The sequence below is a fragment of the Bufo bufo genome, chromosome 2, assembly GCF_905171765.1.
Source record: "Bufo bufo chromosome 2, aBufBuf1.1, whole genome shotgun sequence".
NCBI lineage: Eukaryota > Metazoa > Chordata > Amphibia > Anura > Bufonidae > Bufo > Bufo bufo.
The window spans coordinates 772,889,519-772,913,509 of NC_053390.1; the positions used below are offsets into that span (position 1 = coordinate 772,889,519).

Sequence of the window (23,991 nt, forward strand, 5' to 3'; positions counted from 1 at the left end):
TGCGTGCCGCTGTTATTGAGAAAAAATAACTTTTATAATATGCAAATGAGCCTCTAGGTGCAGGGGGGGCGTTGATCCTGCTCCTAGAGGCTCTGTTCTCCCACCTCTGGCCACACCCTGCTACACTTGATTGACAGGGCCAGGCAGCGTTAGTTTCCGCTTGCCGGCCCTGTCTCCTGTGGAACTCTTGTGCCTGCGCCGTCCCATTCAGTATTCTGGCGCAGTAAGTGAAGGACGCTCGCCGGTTGCCGGCTTCACTCACTGCGCCTACGCTGAATACTGAATGGGACGGCGCAGGCGCGAGATTTCCACAGGAGACAGGGCCGGCAAGCTTAGACCAATGGTGCCTGGCCCTGTCAATCAAGTATAGCAGGGCGCGGCCAGAGGTGGGAGAACGGAGCCTCTAGGAGCAGAATCAACGCCCCCCCTGCACGTAGAGGCTCATTTGCATATTATGAAAGTTATTTTTTTCTCAATAACGGCGGCAGGCAGTGAGATGGCACTAATACAGTTATGTTCAGCTGACATTATCACATCACTAATGTCAGCCAGGTTAATACCCATTTTCCTGCTGAGAGAAATCCTTTAAAGCTCTTTCATTTCGTGTAGAATCGATTCATACCCAAATCAAATTTGTTGGCCGATTACGTCGAATCGAATAAAATAAATTTTAGGAAATTCGCTCATCTCTAAAACGCATACATAAACATACACAACAGAAGATTTTTCAGCTGGGATCTCCAACTTCTGTGGTCTGCATGTGGCCACAGACCACCAGTCTGGCACCAGTGATCTAGATTATAATTTGTTGTACTAGAGTTACTTTTATTGATATAGCTACTGCTACTTTGTCCTCTCTGAACTCGCAGACATTAGATGACCGTACACTTTAATTAGCTTATAGCTCGTTTGGCTAACAGCTATTCCTCCCAACTCCACCATAGTCCAGATTGATCTCTCACAGGAACAAAAAATTTAGCACGTTTAAGGGCTCGCTCACACGAACATGTGATGCCCGTTTCAGTATTGCGGACCGCATTTGCAGTTCCCCAATACACGGGCACCGTTCCGTGGCCATTCCGCATCATTTCAATGGGTCCGCAAATCCGGAGATGCGGAACGGTGCGGAAGGGAACACTACGGAAGCACTACGGAGTGCTTTCTGGGGTTCCGTTCTGTGCTTCCGCACCGCAAAAAGATAGAAATTGCTCTATCTTTTTTAGGAACTGAAGGATCATGGACCCATTCAAGGGAATGGGTCTGCGATCCACATGCGCCTGTCCCACGGACGGTGGCCGTGCACTATGGACCGCAATTTGCGGTCTACAGCACGGGCTTCACAAGTTCGTGTGAACGAGCCCTAAACCTAACATGTCCGATCCTTCTTTCCCCAACATAATATGCTGGACCTACCAAAATCAGTAGTTCAGACAATTTTTGTTTAATGTGTGTTCCTATCTTTACAGTTAGGGCCTATATGATAGATAGATAGATAGATAGATGATAGATAATAATATTTATTTATATAGCGCCACCATATTCCACAGCGCTTTACAAATTCATAGGGTTCATGTACAAAACAAAAGTAACTGGCTAATATACAACTGAAACACTAGGAGTCAGGGCTCTGCTCGCAAGAGCTTGCAATCTATGAGGAACTGGGGGTGACACATAAGGTAGTTCATTGTGATAAGTAGTATTCGAGCCATTATTGAACTGACAGGAGTGGTGCCGGCCGATCTGCTTCGGGTTTGGGACTGTTACAGGATCGAGTTCAGGCCAGAGGGGTTGGTGGGGGAGAGGTTTAGTCGGGGAAAAGTCGTTTTAGGTAGCTTGATAAGCCTGCCTGAAAAGATGTGTTTTTAAGGCACGTTTGAAGGTGGAGAAGTTAAGAATTGACATAATATTCCGGGGCAGAGTATTCTAGAGAGTAGGTGCAGCTCGAGAAAAGTCTTGAAGACAGGGGTGAGAGGTACGAATTATGGAGTTTATTAATCTTAGGTCGCTAACAGAACGGAGAGCACGAGTAGGGTGATAGATGGTGATGAGGAAGGAGATTAGAGATGAGGGAATTTTTCAAAAATGTAATTCGCCGGTTCGCCAAATTTTTTGGGAAAAATTTTCTTTGATTCGAATTTATTTGCGGTGAATTACATAAAAAAAACTTCTATTTCCTGGCTGCAGAGAGCCTTTATAGTGGTGTGGAACACTGTGCCTTGCAGTAACACGCATAAGGAGTCTGCTTTAGTAGTGAAATAATAGTGAGTCCATATGACATGCAGATGACACGCGTCGCTCTTAGAATCACTGCACACTTCACTTATTTGGGCAGTCAGGGGGCCAAAACTGATCAAATAACTCAAGTATGAACTCAGCCTTACAGGTCGATGTTAGCGCCAAGAAGAAGCGCACACCTTTTACACCATTGTCAGATGATTTCACATAGATGTCTACAAAACCTGTTCTAGTAAACGCTTATACAAGTAAAGACCCCCGACAGAGTGGAGAGGGTGTCAGCAGTAAGTTTGTGTTGACCACACTGATTATTTCGCCCTTCCTCTGATCCGTCAAAACATTAATCCACAAAAAACGGATCCTGTCTGTGGAGCATACGCCTTCACTCGGTCAGCATTTGGTCAGTAATCTATCCGTATTGCTAATGCCCAAAAAAACACGAGTGGATCCAAAACAGAGATGACACGTGAACGGTATATTTGCAAGTCTTCTGTGCTTTGTACCCACTCCTGCTTTTGGCTACCAAATCACAAGCCATTTCTGATGGGACCATACAGGCATTACAGCTGCTACACAGACAGGATCCGTTGTGAGTCTTATTTTACCTTCCTTCTGACAAATCAGAGGAAGGGTCAAATAAATAATGATGTCAGCCAAGCCAAAAAGGCTACATAGTGGCCCTGCCTTGAAGTAGGGAGGGTGGGAACAGCATGAGAAGTCCACAGAGTGGCCTATGACATAGTGGTGAGGTGAAAGCAGCATGAGGAGACCACAGAGTGGCCCAATCACAGTGTCTATAGGTGGCGGCAGCATCAGTAGGCCACAGAGTGGCACAATGACAGAGTGTGGAGGAAGTAGCAGCATCAGGAGACCACAGAGTGGCAAGGTGACATAGAGTGGAGGTAGAGGCAGCATGAGGAGGCCACAGAGTGGCAAGGTGACATAGTTTGGAGGTGGCGGCAGCATCAGGAGGCCACAGAGTGGCTAGGTCACATAGTGTGGAAGTGGTGGCAGCATCAGGAGGCCACAGAGTGGCTAAGTCACATAGTGTGGAAGTGGTGGCAGCATCAGGAGGCCATAGAGTGGAGGTAGGAGCAGCAGAAGGAGGCCACAGAGTGGCAAGGTGACATAGTTTGGAGGTGGTGGCAGCATCAGGAGGCCACAGAGTGGCACAATGACAGAGTGTGGAGGTAGGAGCAGCATCACTTTCGAAAGCCCCAGCAGTTGGCACCTGTGTTTCGTCATCATCCGAGACGTGCTGCAATGATCCTCCCATGTACTCATCTTGAAACATAAGTGGTTGGGAATCGGTGCACTCAATCTCTTCCACTTCTGGGGCAGGGATAGGCGGATGGCCCTGGGAAACCCTACTAACAGAGTCATCAAAAAGCAGAAGAGACCGCTGCATGACTTGGGGCTCAGACTGCTTGGCTGATTTGCAAGGGGGTGAGGTGAAAGACTGATGGACATCGGCTGCAGGTGCAAACTCTGATCTTTCAGCAGGAGACTGGGTTGGAGACAATGTGAAGGAACTGGAGGGACTGTCAGCCACCCAATCTACTATCGCCTGTACTTGTTCAGGCCTCACCATTCATAGAGCCGCATTAGGCCCGACCAAATACCACTGCAGGTTCTGTCGCCTACTCGCACCTGAGGAAGGGGTTTCACTTGTGCGTGTAGCTGGCACAGATCGACCACGTCCTCTCCCTGCAACAGGAGCTCCACCAGCAGCACCATGACCTGGGCCACGTCCCTCTTTTGACGCTCTCCTCATATTTCTCAAATTTAGGATCTTGCCCTAAATGGGTGTTTAATTAATAGCAGAATAGAACGACAGTATACAAAGGTTGGATCTCACACGTACAGATGCAGACTAGTCCACAATTAAAGTTTTTGGCCCAAAATGGGTGTTTGTTTAATAACTGAATAGAACCACAGTATCTAAAGGGTGTATCTTACACGCCAAGATCCAGACTAGGCCGCAATTAATGTATATGGCCAAAAATGGCTGTTTTTCTAATTATTGAATAGAACCACAGTATGTAAAGGGTGTATCTCACACGGCCTGATCCAGACTAGGCCGCAATTAAAGTTTTTTTGCCCAAAATGGCTGTATTTCAAATACCTGAATAGAACCACAGTATGTAAAGCCTGTATCTCACAATGACATATGCAGCAAAGGCTGCAAAATAAACTTGGTCACTACCAAAATCGGAAATAGCTTTCTTAATGTCTGTCAAGCAAATTAAATCCGATAGCAAATTATCATTCAGTCTCCACGAGAAAGGACGTGGACAAGAGGGCTGGGAAGAGATAAGGCCATATATACGGGGGCATGGTCAGAATATAAACGAGTGTCAATGGAGCATTTAGGGTCAGAGTCTAACAGCTGCTGTGAAATAAATATGTGGTCAAGTCTACCATAACTATTGTGAATTGGAGAATGAAAGCTATAATCCCTGATACCTGGATGCAAGACACGCCACAGATCTACCAATCGAAGTGCCATGAGATCAGATTTGAATCTGCGAAGAGAACTCGAGGAGATTGAGGACCTACCAGAGGAAGAATCCATCACCGGGTCCATCACCAGGTTAAAATCGCCTCCAAGGATAATCGGGGAGCCATCAGCAAATTTGGATAATTTTTTCAAGATCTTGGATTCAAAAGTATTCTGCCCCTGGTTAGGAAAATAAACATTAGCAATAGTAATAACAGAACGGTCAACCGAGAGCTTAAGAAAGAGAAACCTGCCTTTTGAGTCTACCTCAGAGCATAACACCGTATGCCGGAGTGATTTCTGTAGCCCTATGGAGACACCCCCAGACCTTCTGGCAGGATAAGGGCCATGGAACCAGGTTTGGGCACGGCATCTGTCTTAAAATGAGTTTCCTGGATCGAAGCAATCATAACTCTCTTCTTATAAGGACTGTATAATATCTGGCTGCGTTTCTCGGGTTTATTAAAACCCCGAACATTAAAGGTGCAAAATGATATAGGCGCCATTTTGTGTAATAAGGGTGAGGTCAAGGTATGAACCATGGAATCCATTCTCTGACATCAGGAAGATAATTAAGGGAGAGCTAGAGAAACACAAGGTAGGGGAGACGGAGAGACAAACACCCAAAAGCATATTAATGCACATATACTGAGAGATAAGAAAAAAGGGGGGAGAATAAAAAAGGAAAAAGAACAGAGGGAGAACCAACAACGTCAGTTCAAAAGGTACTAAGAAAGACCGTAGTCACTAGCGGTGGTATGCGCCGCAGTCCCTAAGTGGGGTAGGGAGAAGACAAGGACTGAGTCGCTTCCCTACTGAACTCCAGCTAGTGAAAGAAAATAAATATCATTGCAATATACACTGCTCAAAAAAATAAAGGGAACACAAAAATAACACATCCTAGATCTGAGTTAATTAAATATTCTTCTGAAATACTTTGTTCTTTACATAGTTGAATGTGCTGACAACAAAATCACACAAAAATTAAAAATGGAAATCAAATTTTTCAACCCATGGACATCTGGATTTGGAGTCACACTAAAAATTAAAGTGGAAAAACACACTACAGGCTGATCCAACTTTGATGTAATGTCCTTAAAACAAGTCAAAATGAGGCTCAGTAGTGTGTGTGGCCTCCACGTGCCTGTATGACCTCCCTACAACGCCTGTGCATGCTCCTGATGAGGTGGCGGACGGTCTCCAGAGGGATCTCCTTCCAGACCTGGACTAAAGCATCTGCCAACTCCTGGACAGTATGTGGTGCAACGTGACGTTGGTGGATAGAGCGAGACATGATGTCCGAGATGTGCTCAATTGGATTCAGGTCTGGGGAACGGGCGGGCCAGTCCATAGCATCAATGCCTTCGTCTTGCAGGAACTGCTGACACACTCCAGCCACATGAGGTCTAGCATTGTCTTGCATTAGGAGGAACCCAGGGCCAACCGCACCAGCATATGGTCTCACAAGGGGTCTGAGGATCTTATCTCGGTACCTAATGGCAGTCAGGCTACCTCTGACGAGCACATGGAGGGCTGTGCGGCCCTCCAAAGAAATGCCACCCCACACCATTACTGACCCAATGCCAAACTGGTCATGCTAGAGGATGTTGCAGGCAGCAGAACGTTCTCCATGGCGTCTCAGGACTCTGTCATGTCTGTCACATGTGCTCAGTGTGAACCTGCTTTCATCTGTGAAAAGCACAGGGCGCCAGTGGCGAATTTGCCAATCTCGGTGTTCTCTGGCAAATGCCAAACGTCCTGCACGGTGTTGGGCTGTAAGCACAACCTCCATCTGTGGACGTCGGGCCCTCATATCACCCTCATGGAGTCTGTTTCTGACCGTTTGAGCAGACACATGCACATTTGTGGCCTGCTGGAGGTCATTTTGCAGGGCTCTGGCAGTGCTCCTCCTGTTCCTCCTTGCACAAAGGCGGAGGTAGCAGTCCTGCTGCTGGGTTGTTGCCCTCCTCCATGTCTCCTGATGTACTGGCTTGTCTCCAGGTAGCGCCTCCATGCTCTGGACACTACGCTGACAGACACAGCAAACCTTCTTGCCACAGCTCGCATTGATGTGCCATCCTGGATAAGCTGCACTACCTGAGCCACTTGTGTGGGTTGTAGACTCCGTCTCATGCTACCACTAGAGTGAAAGCACCGCCAGCATTCAAAAGTGACCAAAACATCAGCCAGGAAGCATAGGAACTGAGAAGTGGTCTGTGCTCACCACCTGCAGAACCACTCCTTTATTGGGTGTGTCTTGCTAATTGCCTATAATTTCCACCTGTTGTCTATCCCATTTGCACAACAGCATGTGAAATTGATTGTCACTCAGTGTTGCTTCCTAAGTGGACAGTTTGATTTCACAGAAGTGTGATTGACTTGGAGTTACATTGTGTTGTTTAAGTGTTCCCTTTATTTTTTTGAGCAGTGTATAACAGGACAGGTGTGCAAGCGGGTCAATAGGACCCAACAATATAAGAACACGATGCAAATATAACAATAACAGTGCAAAATGTTAAAGTGCACAAAAGGATGTAAAACCCCTCAAACGTGTGAACTAAGTAGTAGTGATGAGCGGGAGGTGCCATATTCGATTTCGCGATATTTCGCGAATATTCAAATGAATATTCAAAATTATTTTTGTCGAAATCGAATATTCGTAATTATTTTATTTTTCGCGAATAATATGCGATTAAATTAATCGTACGATTTTTTAAAAATAAATTTTTTGAAATCGTACGATTATTATTATTTTTATTTTTTTTCCTGTATAAGGCTATGGCTAGGCTAATATGTGTATTTTATGAAATTTCTTAATATTGCTCTAACTCCGTCTTTTAGAATATTCGTAATATTGCTCTAACTCCGTCTTTTAGAATATTACGAATATTCTAAAAGACGAAGTTAGAGCAATATTAAGAAATTTCGTAAAATACACATATTAGCCTAGCCATAGTCATAGGAACGTTGCCTTATACAGGAAAATAAAAAATAAAATAAAAAATCGTACGATTAAATTAATCGTACGATTTTTTTATTTATTTTTTCCTGTATAAGGCAACGTTCCTATGACTATGCTAATATGTGTATTTTACAAAATTTCTTAATATTGCTCTAACTTCGTCTTTTAGAATATTCGTAATATTGCTCTAACTCCGTCTTTTAGAATATTACGAATATTCTAAAAGACGAAGTTAGAGCAATATTAAGAAATTTCGTAAAATACACATATTAGCCTAGCCATAGTCATAGGAACGTTGCCTTATACAGGAAAATAAAAAATAAAATAAAAAATCGTACGATTAAATTAATCGTACGATTTTTTTATTTATTTTTTCCTGTATAAGGCAACGTTCCTATGACTATGGCTAGGCTAATATGTGTATTTTACAAAATTTCTTAATATTGCTCTAACTTTGTCTTTTAGAATATTCGTAATATTGCTCTAACTCCGTCTTTTAGAATATTACGAATATTCTAAAAGACGAAGTTAGAGCAATATTAAGAAATTTCGTAAAATACACATATTAGCCTAGCCATAGTCATAGGAACGTTGCCTTATACAGGAAAAAATAAAAAAATTAAAAAAATCGTACGATTTTTTTTTATTTATTTTTTTTAAAAAATACGAATATTCGATTTCGCGAATATTTGGAACTATATTCTAAATATTCGCGAAATCTCTAAATTGCGATATTCGAGAAAAAATGTTGAAATTCGAATATTCGCGCTCAACACTACTAAGTAGCACAGGTATCGCCGACAGTCAATCGTCAGGATCAGGTGCGCGTCTAGAGGGCCTCTTCTGTTTAGGCGAAGTCGTCTGCCATCTTTCTCTCTGTGGCATGGAGACGGGTGGTCTGGAACGTGGCCAATCAGGTAACTCCAGGCGTGGAAGTTCAGGCGGCTCGGAAGCTAGGAAGGTCGTCCAGACATCTGAACACTGCTGACTTCCCTTCTTTAGTAGCAGACAGTTGGAATGGGTAACCCCATCTGTATGGTATGTCTTTAGCTTTAAGCATTGCCAAAAGCGGTTTCAGGGCTTTACGTAGCTGCAGGGTGCGTCTCGCTAGATCTTGCAGTATAATTCAGCATGCATGGTTTTCCCCGCGTTTCTGGATGCTTTAAAGGGTTTCTGTCACCCCACAAAACTCTTTTTTTTTTTTTGGGATAGTTAGATTCCTTATAGGGCGATATAGGAGAATATAATAGTCTTACTTACTTTCATGCGGCCGATTCTTTATAAAACAAAGTTTTATAATATGTAAATGAGGGCTCTACCAGCAAGTAGGGCGTCTACTTGCTGGTAGCTGCTGCAGAAATCCGCCCCCTCGCCGTGTTGATTGACAGGGCCAGCCGTGATCTCCTCCTCCGGCCGGCCCTGTCAGTATTTCAAAAATCGCGCGCCTCTGGTCATTCGGCGCAGGCGCTCTGAGATGAGGAGGCTCGTCTCCTCAGCACTCCCTCAGTGCGCCTGCGCCGATGACATCACCGAAAGAGAAGACGTCATCGGCGCAGGCGCACTGAGGGAGTGCTGAGGAGACGAGCCTCCTCATCTCAGAGCGCCTGCGCCGAATGACCAGAGGCGCGCGATTTTTGAAATACTGACAGGGCCGGCCGGAGGAGGAGATCACGGCTGGCCCTGTCAATCAACATGGCGAGGGGGCGGATTTCTGTGCGCAAGCGCGAGATCTTACAGCAGAAGGAGGGGGGAGGGAGGGAGAGCGAGAGGCGGCACAGAGGATTAGGAGGCGGCGCAGAAGTCCGGAAAGGCGGCACTGGGCACGAACGGCGGTGGGTGCGGCGGGCATCTTGCACCCATTAACATCCCCTTGGGCACCTTATTTGTTTGACTGACATTTTATTAAAAGCTGTTTTTTAGCTAAATAAGCCCACAGATGACATTTATAAGCCCACATTAGGAATCGTGAAGATGCCCTGAACATCAGCATATGTTTAGCTGACAGGGGTCAAGCCTGGTGACAGAATCCCTTTAAGGTCATGCTGCAAGGCCTCAATGTCCCGTTTGTGGGATGTTTCCAGCCTTGTGAATAGGGCATCTATTTCATGTCTGGTGGGGAGGAATTTTAGGTGAACTTTCCAGTCCCAATCCTCACCATCACCCGGTGGAGCTGGGGAGCCTCCTGACCCGGACATCGTGGCCTGGGAGCAGCGGTTCCTGGGAGAGTGGCTCTGTGATGCTGCGGGGGTTGTCCCCATAAGCGAGGGCGATGAAGCAGCCGACGAACCGGAGCTGGCTGCCGCGGCATATGAGGGTGGTGAGCTGGTAAGGGAACCTCTTACTGTCTGTGGTGAGGCTGAGGCCTGTGGATCCAGTCCCATGTGGCGCGAGGGAGACGCCACTCTGCGCTGTCTCGACGCCATCTTGGGAGATTCGTCCCTCTCCTGGTATGCGTCCGACTGGCTAGGTGAGACGAAGAAGTGGTATATAGCTCCCGATTTGCGCTGGGTCCGAGCAGGGGTAGATGAGGGTCTCCTCCTGCAACCGTTCATGGAGCTGGTGGGGTCTGAGTTGTCCTGTGCGGGCTGTTTAAGTTGGAGCCTTTCAGGAGCCGAGGTAAAGCACGTCTCACTCCGCCATCGGCAAGCTCCGCCCCCTTGTCAAGCTGTATATATTAAACTTGAATTTCACACGTGCAGATCTGTAAAATAGTGGATTTTGGCAAAAAAAATTGTGTTTTAGAAAATTATGGCTGTAATATGAAATATGAAAGCTGTATATAACCCTTGAATTTCACACATGCTGATGCTGCAAGGGCTGTAAAATTGGGTATTTTGGCAAAAAAGTGTGTTTTTAAAAACCCAGAAATTTATGGCTGTATTTCTAGCTTAAATTGCACACTGACTAACCCTGCAAATGCACCAGATGTTGGATATTGCCAAAAAAGGGTGATTTTTTAAAACCAGATTATTAGTGCAGTATTTCAAGCTTGGATTTCAATGTCACAAAAGCTCAGATGCAGTGCTGGTGCACGGAGCTTGCATAAAATGGTCGCCGCCGCCGCCGCCCACCTAACTAACAGACGGATAAAAGTAATTTTTTTCTGTCACTGGGCTCAGGGCAGGGTAAAAAGATTGTGCCCTGCACCCACACAACTAAATGTTTGTAGATCGCTGAGTTAGATTCAAGTTCTGAACAAAGATTCTCTCCTATTCTCTCCCTGAAATCACCAGCTGCATCCTCTCCCTACACTAGTAACAGCAGAGTGACGTGCAGCGCTACGTGACTCCAGCTTATATAGAGGCTGGGTCACATGCTGCACTGGCCAATCACAGCCATGCCATTAGTAGGCATGGCTGTGATGGCTTCTAAGGTCACACAGTTAAACGCTTGTTGATTGGCTGCTCTGCAGCCTTTCAAAAAGCGCCAAGAAAGCGCTGAACACCGAACCCGAACTTTTACTAAAATGTTCGGGTTCGGGTCCGGAGTCCAAAAATCCTAAAGTTCGGGTTCGCTTAACCCTAGATATGAGATAAACAAATGCCACCAATGTCTAATAGGTCTGTGTTCCACCTCTGGGACCTGCACCTATATCTAGAACGGAGCCCGCAAAGTGAAGGAGAGTGAGCTGCGCATTTGTGGCCTCCCTCCATTCATTTCTAGAGATAGGTTCGGGTCACAGAGGTGGAACATGCACCTATCAGACATTGGGGGCATATTCTAGCGATATGCCACCAGTGCTTGAGATGAACCAGCCCTTTTAATATATTTAATACTCTTGGGAAATGTCCATTATTGTTTGTATTTCAGATAAAAGGTGTTTCCAGACAGAAATAAATGACCAGCCTTCTAACAACCTGCAGCTAAGTCCCGCTGTCCATCATGTATCCAGAAGTACATTTGCAGCAAGACCACAGGTAACAAAGACACCCATATTATTTCATGTATTAAAAAGGTTAGCCCTGCTTTCTTTCCAGAAACAGCGCCACTCCTGGATTGTGTCTGACATTGCATCTCGGGTCAAATTAAGTGTCACTGGGATGCAATATTGGACGCAACGTGTGGACAGGTGTGGTTCTGTTTTTGGAAGAAAGAAGCCATGTTTTTCTCATCCTGTACAACATCCATTGCTTATCATTATGATTGGCTATCAGTGATCAATAAAAGTCTGCCCATCAGCAGAAAGAAAGTGTGTGGATAAGTAATCAATGTTTAAAGGGACACTTCCACCAGAAGGAACTTAATATTTTTTAACTCAATATTCAAGGAAGACTATTTTTTTTTTTTGAAATTTTGGCTGTAATATCCCATTGAAAATGTGATACATATATTGTCCTTCTGTACCAGGCAGTCCAATTGATAAGACCAATATAGATATATAGTTGTGTTCAAAATAATAGCAGTGTGTTTAAAAAAGTGAATAAAGCTCAAAATCCTTCTAATAGCTTTTATTCCCATACACAGAAATGCATTGGAAACACTACACATTCTATTCCAAATCAAAACATGAAGAAAAATATATCAAATTTGTGTTGTTCCTCTAAAAAAAAATTGAAGAAAATTGAATATTAGACTGTTCTAAAAAATAGCAGTGTTTGTATTCTTCTTTACAAACTCAAACATTCACTATATAAACTGAAAAATGTTTTAAGATTTTGCTTTCCTTTGAATCACTTCACTAATATTTAGTTGTATAACCACTGTTTCTGAGAACTGCTGTACATCTGTGTTGCATGGAGTCAACCAACTTCTGGCACCTGTGAACAGGTATTCCAGCCCAGGATGATTGGACTACATTCTACAGTTCTTCTCTATTTCTTGGTTTTGCCTCAGAAACTGCATTTTTGATGTCACCCCACAAGTTTTCTATTGGATTAAGATCCGGGGATTGGGCTGGCCACTCCATAACGTCAATCTTGTTGGTCTGGAACCAAAATGTTGCACATTTACTGGTCTGTTTGGGGTCGTTGTCTTGTTGGAACACCCATTTCAAGGGCATTTCCTCTTCAGCATAAGGCAGCACGACCTCTTCAAGGATTCTGATGTATTCAAACTGATCCATGATCCCTGGTATGCGATAAATAGGCCCAACACCGTAGTCTGAGAAACATCCCCATATCATGATGCTTGTGCCACCATGCTTCACTGTCTTCACAGTGCACTGTGGCTTGAATTCATTGTTTGGGGGTCGTCTGACAAACTGTCTCCGGCCACTAGACCCAAAAAGAACAATCTTACTTTCATCAGTCCACAAAATCTTTAGGTCGTCAATGTGCTCTTTAGCAAATTGTAACCTCTTCAGCACATGTCTTTTTTTTTTAACAGTGGGACTTTGCGGGGGCTTTTTGCAGATAGCTTGGCTTCACATAGGCGTCTTCTCATTGTAACAGTACTCACAGGTAACTTTAGACCTTCTTTGATCTTCCTGGAGCTGATTGTTGGCTGAGTCCTTGCCATTTTGGCTATTCTTCTATCCATTTGAATGGTAGTTTTTCGCTTTCTTCCACATCTTTCAGGTTTTATTTGCCATTTTAAAGCATTTGCGATCATTTTAGTTGAGCAGCCTATCATTTTCTGCACTTCTTTATACGTTTTCCCCTCTCCAATCAACTTTTTAATCAAGGTACGCTGTTCTTCTGAACAATGTCTATAACGACCCATTTTCCTCAGAATTTCAGAGAGAAATGCACTGTAACCAGCATGTACAATATTTGCTGCCTTCCTTTCTTAAAAAAGGGCAATAATTGCCACCTGTTTTTCAAAGAATGAATGACCTCACTAATTGAACTCCACACTGCTATTATTTTGAACATGCCCCTTTCAATTAGTGATTCAATTACACAGAATCAGCAGCATGCATGTCATGACTGTTGGGTCTGTTGCATTTCTATTACTCTACTACACCTGTTAGTAAATTATTTGCCACGTAGAAATATAATTTCTACCAGAAACAGTGATTGATCAGGTCAGTGATGTCTGACTGCTATTATTTTGAACACAACTGTATAACCTATTGTCAGTTTACTGCTACTGTCAGTGGAAGATGTTATCTACAAGATAATCCTCATCTAATAGTAGGTTTAGGATTCGGATGACAGTATGACAGATCTAATGTTGAAGAAGAAAATGTTTGACTTCAGTTTCACTGTAAACAAAATGTTTTCAATTTTTGCTAATAGGCACAAAGACATCATTTTAAGGAATCAAGATCAATCAGAGGTAGTAAACCATTCTTAATTTTTCTAATCTGTGCTACAGTATATATCAGAGAAAAGAGAAAGATAACAGCAGCACTCTTTAGGTATGCCAGGGGCAATTCCCACAAAGGTTCCTGAACGTGGAACGATGAATTAAAGCAGAAAAGTGAAGGCAGCACTCCGGTCTTCAAGTGACAAAGTGGATTTTTAATTACACCCAACAGCAATGCAGCATTTCAGCTCTCTCAATGGAGCCTTTGTCAAGCTAGTGAACATAGTGCTCCCAACTTATTTAAATAAGGCTAAGTACATAAGTGTTCCATAATTGATCATAAATAAATAAACATGATTACATTGTGAAAAACTGGATTATAAATGTTATTTATGTCACTTGAAGACCGGAGTGCTGCCTTTACTTTTCAGCTTTTGTGCTATACATCAGTTATTACCCGTTTTAAAAGGGTATACCCATCTGGGACATTGATGGAATATCGCTAGAATATGCCATCATTGCCAGTTAGGAGCAGGTCCCACCTCTGGGACTTGCTTCTACCTCCAGAGCAGGGCCCCTGAAGTGAATGGAAAGCTGCTGTGTATGCGCCGTCACCCTTCATTCAATGCTATGCGAGTTCAGAAAATAGCTGAGTGAAGGCTCCACTATTTCCAGCAGTCCCATAGTGGCAAATGGAGAGGTGGCGGTTTTAAGGTTTCCATCTTTGTGAGTAACATTTTGTATGTTTTCCAGACCAAAGAATGTTAAGCGTGACAAATTTCAAAGATACGACTCCATCACAACGATTTATGCCCATTAACTCCTGTGAGCAGAATGTAAGCATGTAATAAAGCAATCCAGTAAAGGGAAAGTTAAAAGCTACGGACACCTTTGGGGCAATTCTTTATGATTGCATTTTACTCATTTTGGGCTAAAAATAATTTTGCAGTTGGTCTTTATTAACAACTAGCAGAAGGAGCCGGCTTCTCTCGGGTATATTTAATCTATTTCATTTAATGTTTGTGTATGTCGTTAAAAGATGTCAACACTATCCACTATAAGTGGCATCTACAGCACCCCACCCCAAAAACAGTGACCTCCACAACCCCCCTCCTCTTAACACTGACCCCCCCGCAGTGCCCCGTCCCTTAAAATTGGACCTCCACAGCAGCCCACTCCCTTAACTTTGACCTTTACAGCAGCCTTACCCTTAGACAGTGACTTTCACAGCATACCACCCCCTTGACAGTAACCTCTAAAGGGGTCCGCCCCCTTAACTTTGGCCTTTACTCAATTGGGGGCCTGTCCTTTTGAACAGCTCACTCTAAGACAGCAGCACTATGCTGTCTGAGTGTGAGCTGCAGGGAGAAAGACACCCTCCCTCTCACCCCTGCAGCTGACAGAAGTAGATTTTTACCTTCATTTTTTCAATCCCTGTCGGCTGAGGAATATAGGGGGTGTGGCCTAACCAGATGGGGCGTGGCTTAGCGGGACCTAGAAGTTGATTTTTACATTCATTTTTTCAATCTCAGTCGGCTCAGGAGTGGGAGGGTGTGTGGCCAAACCAGATCAGGGGCGTGGCTTCGCGGGACCTGGGGGTGAGGTTTTAAGTCTTTTGAGGGTGAGCACATGAGCTACCAGATGACAGGATTAAAAGAAGACAGACTTGCAAACAGACTGGTTTTTAACTTTTGTATCTAAAATAAAAAGGCAGAGGGCGTGTCTGTGTTTCTTCCTTCAAGAGTGACGCCCCTCTGGGCACCTTACTGGCTCATTTGCATACCAAATAAACTGGATTTTCAGAGGATAAAAACATCTATTGTTGGAACAAAGGCACATCTTGAAATAAGGTACTAAGTGCTATTAGGCCATGGCTTTACTTCAATAGCAACTACCCTTGTGACAGATTTCCTAAATGGCTGGGTTGTTATGGAAACCTGGAGTAAAACTGTGTATGTGGAGACTGGAGGACCTGCGAGCTTCTATGAATGCATTTTTGGGGAATATCTCAGGAACTGTACATCCTAGAGAGTTGAGACCTGGCGTAAAACCTTCCTGGACACCTGATGTACCTGTGTGCCAAATTTCGTGATTGTAAGTGTGGATTCCTTTAGCGGACATACATACATACATACACACATACACACAGCTTTATATATTAGATGTTCAGCCGTTTCTGAGATACAGATGCTCTCTTCTGAATCACGCAGGGCAAAGACATACCAGGCCCAGTATACCGGGCTCTCCATAGGGCTGCCAGGCGGAGTCTTCTGCCCAGCAGACCCCAGGATGATGTGCTGTAAAATGGCTAGGGCAGCACTAAATCCCGCCCATCAGTGCCGGTGATGTTACCAGGCTCGCTGCTGGGAGGAAGCCTCTGCCTAGCAGTGTGTTATTGTAAATAAAAAAGCCCTAACTCTGCGCGATCCTGCGCAGGGAAAGGGAGAGCATCGGAGCATGAAATGCTTTGATGCTAACATCTGGGAAGGGGGGGGTGTCTGTGTTAAATTCTGGATATGTCCCTTTAAATAAGTGTTTATGAGGTCAGGAGATCAGAGATAAGAGCTACACATGAGCTACCAGATGACAGGATTAAAAGAAGACAGACTTGCAAACAGACTGGTTTTTAACTCTTGTATCGTAAAAAAAAAAAAAAGGCTGAACATTTTTAATTAATACTAAATAAAATAAAACATTTTTAACCCAAAATGAGTAAAATTCAATCATAGGAAAGGCTCCCAAAGGTGTACATAGCCTTTCAGGTGGCCATACACATTAGATAGTTGGTTACTGGCTGAAAATCAGTTGAACAATCATCTGGTGAAAGATCGTAGACATGGCCATACACATTTTAATCCATATTGGCCATGACAGTTGTTCAAATTGACCATACACATTCAATGAAACCGAGCAATGGATAAAAGATCTTTCTGGGAATGTTCTTTCAAAGAAAGATCTTTCATCGGACAAAAATTTCAAATGAGACTGATTTCTTTTCAGACAATAATGGTCTGCCAGTGGTGGGCTACAACAATCGTTCCTTCATCATATTTAGAGTAATATATGTTACCTAGCTCTGATTTGCAGTGGACTGGGGAGCTATCATCTTTAACCCTTAAAACACCTTGCGATTTTCCGTTTTTGCGTTTTCGTTTTTCACTCCCTGCCTTAAGAGTCCTAACTTTTTTTTACTTTTCTATTCACATAGCCAAGTTATGAGTATACCGTTGCATACAATGTAGTGGGAAGCAGGGAAAAAATTCCAAATAGGGTGGAATTGGGAAAAAACACAATTCTGATTTATTTTTACAAAGTTCACTATGCGGTAAAATTGACCTGTTACCTTTATTCTCCAGGTCAGTACAATTACACCGATACCACACTTGTATAGTTTTTCTTGTGTTTTAATACTTAAGAAAAAATTACATTCTTAACGAATTTTCTTTTTGGTTCCATATTTTGCCCTTATAACTTTTTTTGTACTTATGTGTATAGAGGTGTGTGAGAGATCATTTTTTGCGGGGCGATCTGTGCTTTTCAGTGATACCATTTTGAGGTGTGTGTGACTTTTTGATCACTTTTTATAAAAAATTCTTTGGGAGTTGAAGTGACAAAAAATTCTAAATGCAGTGACACCCGCGCTCCCGTCTTATCTTATCCACACTCCTATCTGTGTTAGTTCAGAGGGGGATGTGTGGCCGCTGCTGGGTATTGATGAGAGGTCTGCTGTTCTGACCCCAGGATGATGTGCTTACAAGTAGGGAAACTCTGAATCATAATAGAGATAATAGGAATGGTCAGTAAAAAAAAGTGTTAATAAAAGATTTTTATTTGTTTTTTCTTTATTTACCTGTCCGGACAGGGGGAAGTAGGTGGATCGTAGGTGGAAATATCTTCTTTCCTCCTCCTCTTGGCTGCAGTGCAGGTCCACGGTGTAAATTACTTCTTGCTCTAACCTTCAAGCGTGGCGTCGCTCCGGCCGGCAGAAGATGCTCGCGTGAGGGAGCTACAGGTCTGTTGCTAGGTAACTTCAGCTAGTGACGTCACATCCCTTGCTACGGATGCTGAAGGGGACAAAAAGAGCCTCCAACGCGTTTCTGAGCCTAACGGGCTCCTTCGTCAGGGATGATTTATGATTCAGAGTTTCCCTACTTGTATTTTTTTTCCTGTTACGCCATTTGCCGTATTCCATTAATATTGTTATATTTTAATTGTATGGACATTTTCGCAGGCGGCGATGCCTATGATGTTTCTTTTTTTTTATTGGTTAAGCATTCTTATTTTAAGGAAAGGGAGGTGATTTAAACTTTTATTTAAATTTTTATTTTATTTTTTTTACTTTTTTTTACTTTTTTTTGTACTTTAAGTCACCCTGGGTGACTATAACTGGCAATCATTAGATTGCCCATTGTGTTCATTGATGGCTATGTATGGCCATCATTGAACACTTCATTTTCAAATAACAATACAGTGCTGCCACCTAGTGGCCTGTATTGGCATATTCCTGTAATAGCTGCCAAAGCCTGCTTGAGGCTTCGGGCTATTAGTATAGTGCAACAGGTTCCCGATCTCAGCCGGGGAACGCTGTTACCGTAGCTGGAGCGTGGCTTCCACTTCCAGACTGCTCAGATGCCATGGTCACATTTGACCATGGCATCTGAGGGGGGAAATGTATGCGATCAGCCTTATGGTTTTAAACAGCAGAAACCCAGCAGCTATGGTGCCTGCTGCAAGTGCGAGCGGGCGCCATGTTTAAAGACATGGACGGCAGAGGTCGTGAAGGGGTTAAAGACCCCATGTTGCCGTACATGTATGGTGGAGGTCGGGAAGAGGTTAAAGATGACAGCCACTCAGGAGCTGAGAAGACTCCATAGCCGCCACTTGCCTGCTGTTTTACATAGCAGACACCCGCTGGCAATGTCTGTTATTAGAGACAATCAAGGGTATTTAACCCCTCAGATGCAATGATTAATTGCGTTCACTGCATCCAAGCGGTCATTCACTTGGAGCTGATTGCTCCCAGTGACAGATTGCCCCTTCCCCTGTGACAGTGCTTTATAGGAGCACATCAATTTCCCCATGGACTGCCATGAAAAGCAGTCTATGGTAGAAGCAAGCTAATAATTGCATGATCAAGCCTAGGGGTCTAGAACTAAAGTAAAAAAAAAAAAATGTTTGAAATATATAAAAAATAAAATAAAAAATTCAAATTACACCCTTTTTATGATTTTACACATAACAATAAAAAAATAAAAATAGTAAAATATTAAAGTATTTATCTCATTACCATCAATGTTGTAGTAGAAAAAAGCCAAAATGGCCGAATCACTGCTTTTTGGTTGCTCCATCTCCCCAAAAAATGAATAAAAAGTGATGAAAGTCATACATACTGTACCTCAAAATGGTATTGATAAAAACTGCAAGGTGCCCCACAGAAAAAAAGAGCCATAACACAGCTCCATAGACAAAAATATAAAATGGATGTCAGAATATAGCAACACAAAGAAAAACATTTTCAATATTTTTTTCAAAAAATAACAAAACCTACCGTATTTTTCGCCCTATAAGACGCACCTAGGTTTTTGAGGAGGAAAATAAGAAAAATAATTTTTTTAACCAAAAGGTGTGCTTTTGGTGGGTTTTGAACTAATGGTGGTCTGTGGATGACACTATTATGGGGGATCTGTGGATGACACTGTTATGTAGGGGATCTGTGGATGACACTGTTATGGGGGATCTGTGGATGACACTGTTATGGGGGATCTGTGGATAACACTGTAATGGGGAGGGGGATCTGTGGATGGCACTATTATGGGGGATCTGTGGATGGCACTGTTGTGTAGGGGATCTGTGGATGACACTTATGGGGGATCTGTCAATGACACTGTTATGGGGGATCTTTGGATGACACTGTTATGGGGGATCTGTGGATGACACTATTATGGGAGATCTGTGGATGGAACTGTTATGGAGGGGATCTGTGGATGACACTATTATGGGAGATCTGTGGATGGCACTGTTATGGAGGGGATCTGTGGATGATACTGTTATGCCGGATCTGTGGATGGCACTGTTATGGGGGATCTGTGGATGGCACTGTTATGGGGAGGGGGATCTGTGGATGGCACTATTATGGGGGATCTGTGGATGGCACTGGTATGGGGAGGGGGATCTGTGGATGGCACTGGTATGGGGAGGGGGATCTGTGGATGGCACTGTTATGGGTAGGGGGATCTGTGGATGGCACTGTTATGGGGGATCTGTGGATGGCACTGTTATGGGGAGGAGATCTGTGGATGGCACTATTATGGGGGATCTGTGGATGGCATTGGTATGGGGGGGGGGATCTGTGGATGGCACTGTTATGGGGAGGGGGATCTGTGGATGGCACTGTTATGGGGAGGGGGATCTATGGATGGCACTGTTATGGGGAGGGGGATCTGTGGATGACACTGTTATGGGGGGGGGGGATCTGTGGATGACACATATATAGCATCTTATGCTATATATGTGTCATCCACAGATCCCCCCATAACAGTGTCCCCCAATAAACTGGGCCCCTCCTCTCACAGCAGTATTCATATATAAACTGTAATCCTTAACCTTTTCTTAACTTTAGTCAAAGTAGCGCTATCCCGTGTACTACTACTTACTTTCAAGCTCCCGTACCATAGCAGGCAGAGCAGCCGGCAGCGTAATGTCACTCACTCATGTCACATACCTGCTCCGCCCGCTTCATTAATGAAGCAGGTGGAGCAGGCACGTGACGCTCTACCTGCTACGGGAGCTTGATAGTAAGTAGTAGTACACGGGATAGCGCCACTTTAACTAAAGTTAAGAAGAGGTTAAAGGGAACCTGTCACCGGGATTTTGTGTATAGAGCTGAGGACATGGGTTGCTAGATGGCCGCTAGCACATCCGCAATACCCAGTCCCCATAGCTCTGTGTGCTTTTATTGTGTAAAATAAACAATTGATACATATGCAAATTAACCTGAGATGAGTCCTGTCCCTGAGATGAGTCAGGGACAGGACTCATCTCAGGTTAATTTGCATATGTATCAATTGTTTTTTTTACACAATAAAAGCACACAGAGCTTTGTGCTAGCGGCCATCTAGCAACCCATGTTCTCAGCTCTATACCCAAAATCTCGGTGACAGGTTCCCTTTAAGGATTACAGTTTTAATATGAATACTGCTGTGAGTGGCGGGGCCAGGTGTAAGAGTACAGTGACTGCTCCAGGCCCCGCCACGATTCCAGCAGTTGCCGGCTTCCAGCCCCTCCTCCCTCCCCCTGATACATAGCCGCGCTGTGCAGCATCGCAGCCAGCGATGTTTAGTGTTAGCAATGTAAAAAGGGCAGCATTCCCCCCATTTTTGGGGGGGGGGGGGGGGGGAGTGTGTCTTATGGGGCGAAAAATATGGTATATAAATCTCGCAGAGTAAAGAAAATCCCATAAAAACTAAACCTGTAAATCAATGGGGCATACAGTTGCAAGAAAAAGTATGTGAACCCTTTGGAATGATATGGATTTCTGCACAAATTGGTCATAAAATGTGATCTGATCTTCATCTAAGTCACAACAATAGACAATCACAGTCTGCTTAAACTAATAACACACAAAGACACAGTGTGCGTCACCTGATTCTTCCCTGAATGTGTCAGACATATTATTAATTGGCCAACATTTGGCCTGACTTTGAAGATAGTGATTTTTGAAGGAGAAACACTTAGTCATAGAAACTGTCTTATAACTAGAATTAGGAATGTTATTTTAAGAAAATATGATATACAGTTGATTCAGTACTAATAAATGCAATAAATATCAAAAAAACGCACCAATAGAGAAAAAAACGCATCACAAGAAAAAACGCACAAAAACCGCATCAAAAAATGCATGTACAAAAAACACTTGGAAATGATAAAATCATATTATTTCTGAACTTTGAAACAATTATGGGCATTTGAAGTAAGAAGAAATATCCTCAATATTGAGAAAATAATTATACATGGGAATGATCCACATTGAAGGAATCCACACTCCTTTTCTTCCATGATATCTTTTTCCCATGATACTCCTTTTTTTCCCATGATACTCTTTTTCTCATGAGACCATCGAAGGGTATAAAAACCCACCATTCACTTCTAGGGGTGATGCCACTGAGGAAGGGGAGAGTTATCCCCGAAACGCGTCTGGTGAAAGTTTCACCCCTGAAAGACTTGAACCCTGATCGGACAGTGCACTGTTACAACTATAAAGGATATCGAGGATTCAAGAAAGACGCTCTGAACATACCTACCTTTAATCAGCTGAAAGCTATCACTGGGAGCACAACTCATGTAACATACAGAGTATCGAGACGCCGACACAGCAAAATCCGGGACGCCAGCCTGCAATCGGAACTAACAATTACTCGAAAGAAACCAGCTGAACAAAAAGGAAAGGTAAGCCCACAAGTGTGGGTTATTGGTACTGACTTTAACTTACATCTTGTGAAAAATCACCAGTACTGTTCCTGCCTGCAGAGAATTATCGCATGTGATCTTTGTACTAACTCTTTGATGCCGTTGTCTTGAATGGAAATATAAACGAGAGGTTATGTGAAAAAATCTTTCGAAATAATTTTTTTCGGAAACCTTCGAAAATTTTACCAAAAGTCTATGTGAAGATTCCCATGAGAAATTAACTACAGAATATTTGGGAAATATATGGACTACACTGATTAGAAGTACTATATATTTGTATGCTGGTGTTTCGTCGCTGAAATTCAGTAGATACTTACAAATGAGTGCATCTATATTACGTGATATATACCATCTAGACATAGAAACTACATGTCTGTAAGAGAAGTATCCATAATCTATGTGCAATTATAACTAGTAGAATAAGACAAAGAAATATCCAGGGCATTTGTACTTATTTCGGACACCTGCACCTCCAGGTGTCTGCAACAAGCACACCTGAACAACATAGGAGTAACTGAAATTACTGTTTAATTCATTTTTATTCTTTGATATTTTATCATATGTGCATTTTATTGTATTTTATTATATTTTAATTAAGTACAGTTATAATAAATTGTTCCAACTCCGTGGGGCTCCGCATGTATGAGTGTGAAAGAATTAAATGTTACCATGTTTTTATTGAACACACCATGTAAACATTCACAGTGCAGGTGGAAAAAGTATGTAAACCCTTGGATTTAATAACTGGTTGAAGCTCATTTGGCAGCAATAACTTCAACCAAACGTTTCCTGTAGTTGCAGATCAGACGTGCACAACGGTCAGGAGTAATTCTTGACCATTCCTTTTTACAGAACTGTTTCAGCTCAGCAATATTCTTAGGATGTCTGGTGTGAATCACTTTCTTGAGGTCATGCCACAGCATCTCAATCGGGTTGAGGTCAGGACTCTGACTGGGCCACTCCAGAAGGTGTATTTTCTTCTGTTTAAGCCATTCTGTTGTTGATTTACTTCTATGCTTTGGGTCGTTGTCCTGTTGCAACACCCATCTTCTGTTGAGCTTCAGCTGGTGGACAGATGGCCTTAAGTTCTCCTGCAAAATGTCTTGATAAACTTGGGAATTCATTTTTCCTTCGATGATAGTAATCCGTCCAAGCCCTGATGCAGCAAAGCAGCCCCAAACATTGATGCCCTCACCACCATACTTCACAGTTGGGATGAGGTTTTGATGTTGGTGTGCTGTGCCTCTTTTTCTGCACACATAGTGTTGTGTGTTTTTTCCAAACAACTAAACTTTGGTTTCATCTGTCCACAAAATATTTTGCCAGTACTGCTGTGGAACATCCAGGTGCTCTTGTGCAAACTGTAAACGTGTAGCAATGTTTTTTTTGGACAACAGTGGCTTCCTCTGTGGTATCCTGGTATAGTGTTTTACGTATCGTAGATTCGCTAGCAGGGATGTTAGCATATGCCAGAGACATTTTTAAGTCTTTAGCTGACACTCTAGGATTCTTCTTCACCTCATTGAGCAGTCTGCGCTGTGCTCTTGCAGTCATCTTTGCAGGACGGCCACTCCTAGGGAGAGTAGCAGCAGTGCTGAACTTTCTCTATTTATAGACAATTTGTCTTACCGTGGACTGA

At 43.3% G+C, this 23,991-nt stretch overlaps 1 protein-coding gene across 1 annotated transcript in view; it reads left to right on the top strand.

Moving 5' to 3' along the window:
• The window catches only part of LOC120991051 (cytokine-dependent hematopoietic cell linker-like), a 156,568-nt gene that overhangs the window by 86,493 nt on the left and 46,084 nt on the right, over window positions 1–23,991 (top strand). The window contains exons 5-7 of the mRNA XM_040419944.1: window positions 11,508–11,614; window positions 13,877–13,916; window positions 14,640–14,722. Coding sequence (XP_040275878.1) covers window positions 11,508–11,614; window positions 13,877–13,916; window positions 14,640–14,722 — 230 coding nt within the window. The remainder of the gene's footprint in view (window positions 1–11,507; window positions 11,615–13,876; window positions 13,917–14,639; window positions 14,723–23,991) is intronic.